We start from the raw sequence: 9259 nt of genomic DNA on the forward strand, positions 1-9259 counted from the left end.
TAACTTGCCACATGCACATTTCTTACGCATGCTTCTAACAAATTGGCTGATAAACTGGTTTTGAGATTAAAGGAGTCTCTTTAAACATTTGTATTACATGTGTGCTAGATATTCCATGCAGGGTATTTACATTTTCACATCCACTCAAGACATCCACACCTCAAGGACTGTCAAGCTCTTGCCTTCCTAGCTCCAGAATGCCCAGGAACCCTGGTGAGAGATGTTGGCTCCAGAGATGCTAGCTGCAAAATTCACATTTGGCTTCAACAAATCTCACTTCAGAAGTCTCTAATAAAAGTGAATTAGATTACTGATGGGAAAAGTATGTGCAAACGTCACGTCATCCTTAACATTTTGATCCTTTATAACAGTAAATACCTGAGGTGGAAGAGAGGTAGGATCTCCTGGGGACTAGAAAGTCTACATTTTTAATGAAGCTTTGACAAAACAATGTACTGGTACTTCCTTTACTTGCAACTTTGTTATCTCTATAAGAACAACAACAGTTGCCATTCCTTTGAACAAACTTGAAACATCGTTCTGCTCATCTGTCCTTTACAAAAGAGAATTCATTCTGGCAACACTCACTCTTTGCTCAGAGTAACAGAAAAACAGGTTTGATACCTATAAATTAGGTACATACAACCCCCCAGTGTTTTCGATTCTCGCCCTAATGATCTTCGAACTGCTCACTGAAATTTCCTGGCCAGTATCTGCTCCGCTTCTATCAGTCGGGGTAACGAAAAACCACGGTCCAGAGGGGACAGTATCCGCACTGAAGTCCTTCCCCCACAATAGCCACCTCTGCACAGCCCCCGTGCAGCTCCCGCTCCCTTCTCCTCCTCCTCCCCCTGCACCCGCCGCACACCGCTGCCCACTCCGGCCCGCCGGCCGCTCCGGCGCTCGCCCAGCCCCGCGTCTAACGGAGACCGAAACCCGCCCGGCCCCGAGCCCTGGCCCGCCCTGCCCTGAAGGGCTGCAGGGACAGCGGCTCCCGGCCAAACACGCCGCTGGCGCACCGCCCGCCACCCTCGGAGAAGAGGGGCCGCTCCGTGCCCGGCCGTGCGGTAGCCACCGCCCGTCCCCACAGGGCGGTCCCCTCCCATTCAGCTCGGGAGGGTACGGGGGACACCACTTCTGCAGGACTGGGAACGCCTTGCCCCCGTTCCCTGCGGCAGGGCACCACGGAGGCGCGGGGCGGCGGCAGAGAGGGGGCGGCGGGCCAGGAATGTCATTTGGAGGTGGCGGTGACAGCGCTCCCCTGCCCACCGCCGAAAGGCGAGTCGGGGCGGGAGGAGGATGCCGGGGGCGAGGAAGGCAGCGGCGGCAGCAACCGCGCCGGGGACCCCGAGACCCCGGCCCCGCACCTCGCAGCCGTAGAGCTGCCCCAGCTGCTCCACGATCCACTCCTCCAGCACCAGCCGCTTCCGCAGCTCCTTCCGATCGTATTTCACCGTTACTTTCCCCTGCTGGTGGCGCCGCTGCTGGACCTGCACCACCGCCGCCGCCGCCGACACCGAGTCCTCCCGGGAGGTGCTGCTGCCGGAGGAGCCGCCGCTCCCGCCGCCGGCGCGGGGGCTCTGGAAGAAAACGCGGTTCCCGCCGCCGCCTCCCGCCGCTGCCTCGCTGCCCCCGGTCACCACCGACATGCTCCGCTCCGCCGCGGCTCCCGCCGAGCCCAAAGGCGCCCGCCCGCCGCTACCGCCGGGCCGCCGCAGCCGCCGCCTGTGCGTGTGCTCCGCTCCCCCGCACCTGCCGCTTAAAGCCTCGCATGGCTCGGCGGCGCAGCGGCCCCGCCGCCGGGGGGTGGGCCCGCACCGGCGGGGCGGGGACAGACCAGGGGCGGGGCTGGGCGGCTCGATTAGGCTCGGCTTTGCACGGCTGGGCTCGGCTTGGTTTGTCTCGCTCGCCGCCCCTGCGCGGCGGATCGCAACGTGGAGCACCCCGAGCGAGCCGCGGTGCCGGCGGCGCAGCCTTTGGGCCGCCCCCGGTCCCATCGAGGCGTGGGTGGCCGCTCCTCGCCGCCGGCGGAGGCAGAACGTGCCCGCGGCAGGGCGCTCCCCGGGAACTTCGGCTTGCTGGGTGGTTTGTGGCTTTTTTTTTTAAAAAAAAAAAGGAAATGCAGTGGTGCTCCGTCATACACACTACGTTTATAAATACTGCATACCTGCAGCATTAGGATTCTGAATGCGATCGTTTTCTTCTCTTCGTGAGAACTGTGTGTGTGAATGATTCCAGGACAGTGAACGCAAACAGCAAATATTGCAAGCTATCAGCAGTCAGTGTAACGATTAGCCATAGAATCATAGAATCCACCGTGTTGGAAAAGACCTCCGAGATCATCAAATCCAACACTGCTGTGGTTACTAGACCATGGCACTAAGTGCCACATCCAGTCTCATCTTAAAAACGTTTAGAGATGGTGAATCCACCACCTCCTTGGGCAGCTCATTCCAAGTTTGAATTACTCTCTCTGTAAAAAATTTCTTCCTGATATCCAACCTAAACCTCCCCTGGCACAGCTTAAGAACGTGCCCTCTTGTCCTGCGGCTGATCACCTGGGAGAAGCACCTCAATATCCTTCCTGGACTGAGGGGATCAGAGCTGGACACAATACTCCAGGTGTGGCCTCACCAGCACTGAGTCCAGGGGAAGAATCACTTCCCTGGTCCTGCTGGCCACACTGTTCCTGATCCAGGCCACAATGCCATTGGCCTTCTTGGCCACCTGGGCACACTGCTGGCTCGTGTTCAGCTTCCTGTCAATACAAACACCCAGCTCCCTTTCTGCCTGGCTGCTCTCCAGCCACTCTAGCCCCAGCCTGTAGCGCTGCATGGGGTTGTTGTGGCCACAGTGCAGGACCCGACACTTGGCCTTGTTGAACCTCATCCCGTTGGAATCAGACCATCTCTCCAGCCTGTCCAAGTCCCTCTGCAGAGCCCTCTTCCCTTCCAGCAGATCAACATTCCCCCTAACTTAGTGTCATCTGCAAATTTGCTAATGGTACACTCAATCCCCGCATCCAGGTCATCAATAAAGATATTAAACAGGACTGCCATGTGGTGATGGCACATGGTGATGGTGATGGTTTTTTCTAAAATGCACAGGTTAGCCTGTGCTTTCAGTTTCGTGTATCTCAGGAGGCACTGAGTGAGATGGCCCATCATACTCACCAAAATGTTCCTATGACTCCAAGTAAGCAACCAACATTAACACAGGCACTGTTTAGGCACCCCAAGCCACCCATTTTGGTGAAGAGGTTTGCCTGTGAGAAGGGGCAGAAGCCAACCTCCTGCATGTGCAGACCTGGGACTGGAAGTGCCTGGTGTCCCAAAGCTTGGATATGGCTGTAGGAACCATCCTACGTACACACTGACCTGGGAGTGGATGTCTTAGGTCAGCAAGGGGCAGAGGGGAAGAAGGCATGGATCACCAGCCATAATTACCTGGGCATGTCTGCTTCAGTCAGATCCTTGCTGATGTTTGGCATGACCATGTAGCAGTGGCATCTCAGCCTCTTCTGCTTTCTGCACTTGACACACCACTGAGCAAGAGGCTAACATGAGGCATTTAAGCCTCATCAAGCTATTTAGGTAAAACTCAGCTTGTGCTGCTAAAGGGATCATAATCTACTATGACAAAATCTTATTATTGGTCTTGAAAAGCTATTATAGCTTTTAGATTTTCATCTAAAAAAGCACCAGTCCATCAAAGCAAAGCATATAGAGTTAAGCTCCTTACCTGTATGTAGGGACCACATGATTTTCAGATATACTGAACAACTGCAACTAGGAATCACTGTAGATCACACTTGAAGCTTGAGCTGCAGGCAGAGCTTGAGAGAAAGTCACGTGCCACAAATCTGAGTTTATGCAAGAAGCCTGCCCTATCTACCAGGTACCTATCACTCAAGTGAATCTTGATTTCAACTGCACCTGGGTAGTGCTGCCTGCCTGGTTTTTATAACTCTAGGCTTGTGTAAATACAGTAGGAAAATACCATCATCAACAATTTGTTCTTAGAGAAATCAAAAACATACAAGAGAGTTTTTGGAAGAGGGAAGTGGCTGTTTTTAAACTTTTGTGTTTTTTGTGGCCTCTAATTTAGGTCTTCAGCTCTGCATGTCATGTTGGAAATCTGGTGCTGTTGTTCTCAGCCACAAAACTTCAAACTTTTCTTATTTGGAACAGGAATATTTTCATCTTTATAGACTGGTTTTGTTTTCAGTTGCTGAGAAAAAAAATGGATTAATGCAAAGGAAGGTCAATATTTCTCAAGAGGCTTTTTAAAGCCATACTAAGCATCATACTTGCTCCATGGGATATAAAGCAGGAATAACCAAACTGTCACCATAATAGGATGTTTTCTGGAGCCAAAAGACCACTGAGGTGTTCCCCACTGGACCTAAGCTGATTGGAAAATACTGAGATTTTTGATCTCTGCAGTAGCAAATATCAGGTGTATGGATGGCTAAAATATTCTCATTGACTCTGAATGTGAGAATCCAAAAGGTCTCAGCAGAAGGACTTTTTCAATACTATCATTAATAGGATATTTTAATCACTGTAGACATTTAAAATCTGGTACGCACTATTCAATTAGCACTTCTGCAACACAAAGTAGAAAATGAGATACTGGTGATTAAAAAGCATGTCCTCAGAGGTTATCATTTCAAAGTTACAATTCTAACATTATGTATAGTGCTTGGTAAATGTGGGTGGATAAGAAACTGGTAGATCTGCCAGCATTGTCATAAGGCAGTTTTATGTGCTATTGGTTTTTCATTCAGCTTTTAAAGCGAGCACATTCCTCAGGAAGCCAGAGCAAAAAGTGCTGCCAAGAATCTTTCCTGCAATGATTTTGCTTCATTTGAAAGAAAGAACTGGTTGTTTAAAAGTCAAAGTTGAGCAAAAATGTTTAGATCTGCTAACATCCTAGGAATGAGCAATGCAGTCCAGTGTGGGCATGATCTCTACTTTACTCCTGAGTGGCTGAAGGCATATGAGAGCATTTCTTGGAGAGAGTTTCCTCACAAATACTTCTCCATACCACAATGGAACTATTAATGGTTACACCCATAACAAAGACAAGTGTTAATGTGGCAGAGGGAGGAACAATCCTTCCCAACACTTCAGCCTTAGTTTTAGACCTACCTTAAGGAATTAATTCAGGGCATAAGAGATTAGGCTTCATAGTTGAGGGTCTTCCAGCAACTGAATCAAAATCACAGTGCTGCATTTCATCTGAAGCTAATGGTTGATCAATAAAGCCAAAGGGGAGATAAAATACTTTACCACTGAAATGTTGTGCTCTTTCGGTGTGACCATGTCTAGATTTGTCTCAGAAGAGCATTGTATCGGGTGACAGGATAAGTAAAGAACAGACAACAAAGGCAGAGGAACACTTGCATAACCTGCATTTCCCCATGTTTCTTTCCCAAAGAGTGGATGTGAGAAGCTCTAGTGAATGTTAGCAACATGAAGCTGTGTCCACTTCCCATGCATATATCACATGGTCCTAGTCTGTTTTCCAGTCAAAGAAAATAATAAAGAGCATCTAGACTAATTTTTCAGGAGGCCTAGGCAGTAACCCTTAAGGTTTCAAGGCTCTGAGCATAAAATGTCTGTTCACCTTTAGTAACCCTGTTTGACAGCACTTTTATTCTCTTCCTAAACACTTGATGCTTCACATCAGTGCTGGCCACAAATGTCAGCATTGACTCATTTCTGTGGCTGAGGTTCTTCTCCAGGCAAACTTGCTATTTAGGAAAGAAAGTTTAGGTTTGTTATCTCCAGTGATAGTTTGAATCCCTATTTTCCTGTGCTGTCAAATACTACACTGGCCAAAGCCAATACTCCCTTTTTAATTCTGCTCTCCAATGGGGTTTCCTTCCCCAGAGGCTGTTCGAAGGAAGAACCTCTTCAGCTTGCATCGTCTCCATGGCTTTCCATTGTTTCATAGCAGCTTCTCTTAGGTGTTTCCATGCTCTTTTCTGAACAACTTTGGAAATAAGTTGCTGGACTCTGAAATAAACCAATGTGTCATGAAATTTCACTCTTTTTAGTATCTGTTATTTTTCTGAGGCATTTTCTCTTTAAGGGATTCACATGTGTGCGGTTTTGATGGTTTCTGCTTCATATGATGATGTGTTCAGTAAGAAATTGGGAGTTGAGTGGAAGACTCATAGGTGGGGATTTTTGGCAACCCATAATTGTTTAAAACTGCAAAGTACACACCAGTCAGTGATTTTGTTTCCTCACTGAAATGCACATTTGCCTTTACATGTTCTCAGAATCGTATAAGTCATTTCATGCTTGTATTCCTTGGCTAGTTAACAAAATACTCGAGTTAGGAGGTGACAGGGAATCTCTTAGGTGTGTAATGATAGACTCCATTATTTTTGCAATGTTAGACAGCCTTTGCCTGCTGGCTAACCCTGCATTTTAAGAGCTCTGCATGGCACCTTGATGAGCTGTGAGACTTCGCTCCAGGCACACTAGTGAAATTTACTGTTGCAGGGCTTCTCTTTTGCAAAATTATTGGAAACTTCCATCAACCAGATAGTCTTTGTGCCTAATGGTGGCATCTGAGGAGTCTGAAGACACCATCCTGAGTTATTTGTTGTTACTTTTGTGTGAGAAAAGTGTTTCATCAATGAGGAGGCTTGACATTCCACTCAGCTGGGAGGAGGTTTTACTCCTGTGGTGTGCATACTGCACATTACTTTGTCTGGAGAGTGTTGCCATGCTCCTCATCAATAAGCCAAAGCAGTTCAGGAGAATACTGCCACAGTTCATAAACCACTGCAGAACTAAGTTCTGCTTTCATCACAGTGGTACCCCATGCGTGTCAGACGGTGTGTGCCATTTTTGTGTCTTCTATTTGAATTTAGCTTGAGGCTACGAGCTGTTAATGGGTTCTTTGTCTCTAAGTGATTTTCCACTTTGCATGTCCTAATTAATGCCCCTCCCTCAGACTGGTAAATTTCTTATCTCTCCAGATGTATTATGATTTTGTTTTCATTTTTAATCACTTTTCATCTGTTTGTGATATTGATGTTCCCTACTCTAAAGACACTGTGCTTGTGTCAATCTATAATTCTTAGCACTGCCAACTCTTTATTCTTGCAGTCACCCTTCTGAGGCTACAAACCTCTGTTTATTTAGTTTGTTTTGCCTTTATTAAAAAACTCATCAGAATCTGGCTCATACAAATGTTTATTATTGATGGCAGCTTTTTCCTTTGTCCTTTCTTGTAAAGAGAGCCTACTGGCTCATTGTTCAACCCACTGCTGTATTACTGTGGCCAAAACAGTAACTCTAATACTAGTCAGATAAAACAATGACACAAAGCAAATATTTGTTAGGTTGTAGTGTTTGCTCTGGTCCCTCTTGCTTATGATATTATCTGTTTATAGCTTGAGACTCTCTGATAATGAAACTTTGGAAGATTTACATTTCAAGAGGAGGTCATTTGGTAGTCATGAGTTATATAGGTTAAGATATATTCAGGTACAAGGTGAATGCTGCACAAGAGAGAGAAAAAATAGAGGGAAAAGTAAGTTTGTACACATGCACTCATTATTTCCTACAAAGTGTGCACAGGGACAACTTCCTCCTGTCTCAGAGCAGAGATCTGAGCACGGGATATGACTGTAGCCTCATTTCTTCCCTACACTAGTAGTAGCTAGAGATCATGATGTTATGAAGTCTGCCAGTGCTGGCTGTTTCTCTATGGTGGAATTCCTCCAAACTTTCACATACATAGTGTAGGACCACATGATGTACCTATGTAGCTGTTCCCAGACCAGAAGGCTTATTAGGACCCCCACATACCAGCTGTCCATAGCAGCTTCCTCTCCTTCCCCCAGTTCTGTCTGTGGCTGGCCAACCAGTGTCCTTGGGGAGAAATGGCCCTTTGGGCTCCTTATGAGTGCACATCTTGGGCAATTTGCATGGGACTGTTTGGCTCTGGGTCTCCCAGCTGCTCTTGCAGTGGCCGTGGTGTGAAAGGTTGCTGGGTCCCTTAGAGCAGGAGATCTCTCTGGAAGGGGTCTACTTTGCAAAGGCAGGCAGTCTGGGTGCCCAGAGTTGTGTCTTAGCAATCAGAAGTTCAGAGAGCTCTCAAGTATCAGGTGCATCTCCAAGCATCTCTGGTGCATGCTGCTCAGTCATGTTAGAATGCACAGACTGTGCTGTCACGGCACTTTGTGTTAAGAATAGGTAGCAACTAAAGAAGTAGCGGGTAAGCTCTGTTTACTGGCACTTGACCTCAGTAACATCAGCAATTCCTGGTACAAATAACCTGTGATTGTTCACCTGAGCACTACCATCCAAGCTGTCACTTTTATTTAGAAAGATGTGGACAGCCATCCTTTTTTCTGGAAGGGATTAGTGGGGAAGTAGGGAATCAATAAGGCAAAGATTTGAAAAAAAAGCCAACAGCAAAACAAACCAGGAAGCAGAGCTGGACAATTAACATCCCACAGCCTCTAGTAATATTGATTGTTGTTTTGCCCTTGAATCCCGCTCTGCTTACATAGAAGTATTAACCCTTTGGTAAAATGCAAAGGGAGAAAATGAGTTTAAGTATTTGTATTACTCCATAAAAAGAGATAAACAAAAATATTAAAAGTAATGATGGGTTAAAGAGCAAGACACCTGATATCTAGATTAATAATTGTCTGGATCCGTCATCTCCCAGATCAGTATCTGTCAACTCTGCTACACATTCCATTTCACTTGCACTCAAGAAATAATGCAGAATGGTAATAAGTTATTTTGCATAAACTGACCCAGCCTGTAAAGAAGGGGCATAATGGGTTTCACCCATTTTGTTTGACCATTAGTGATTAGTGATGGTATTCAGGTGCTTGGATATGGGGGAAAAAAAATGAAAGAAAAAGAAAACTAGACAGAAAACAATCACTTAGAAATTTGGATGCCAGTAGTCCTGTTTTCCTTCAGGTCCCCTCATCCTTGCATCTCAAAATATTCTGCAGAAGAATGTATGCAGAGTGAGCCCAAGATTGTCTAAAAACTGACGTGGATGTGCAGCTAAAACCTGGCTGTTCCTAGTTGTTGGACAAGATAGAAATGCTAAACTTTTTAAGTCCTTAGTTACCTCCTTTGGGAAAGCAGGAACCATACTGAGCTTTTCAGCATAGAAAGAGCCTGTGGTCTCTCTGGCTATAACAAGAGATGCCAAGAGCATAGAGTTCTTAAAAGCATTAAGTAACGGATGCCATTCCAATCCATGT

The 9259-nt window shown here is 46.8% G+C and overlaps 1 protein-coding gene across 3 annotated transcripts in view; it reads right to left on the bottom strand.

Annotated features, from left to right (window-relative positions):
* Window positions 1-1762, bottom strand: part of PPP1R14C (protein phosphatase 1 regulatory inhibitor subunit 14C) — a 51492-nt gene extending 49730 nt beyond the window's left edge. For 2 of the 3 annotated variants that reach the window (XR_003526115.1, XM_027634138.1), the window contains exon 1: window positions 1368-1762. Coding sequence is in view for 2 of the 3 variants with exons in the window: in XM_027634138.1 (XP_027489939.1) it covers window positions 1368-1649 (282 nt within the window). In the remaining variant the exon portion in view is untranslated. The remainder of the gene's footprint in view (window positions 1-1367) is intronic. The other variant, XM_027634137.1, reaches the window with a different exon arrangement.
* Between the last annotated feature and the right edge of the window lie 7497 nt (window positions 1763-9259).

Source organism: Corapipo altera, unplaced genomic scaffold (genome assembly GCF_003945725.1).
Source record: "Corapipo altera isolate COAL_440 unplaced genomic scaffold, ASM394572v1 2b, whole genome shotgun sequence".
NCBI classification, from domain to species: Eukaryota; Metazoa; Chordata; class Aves; order Passeriformes; family Pipridae; genus Corapipo; species Corapipo altera.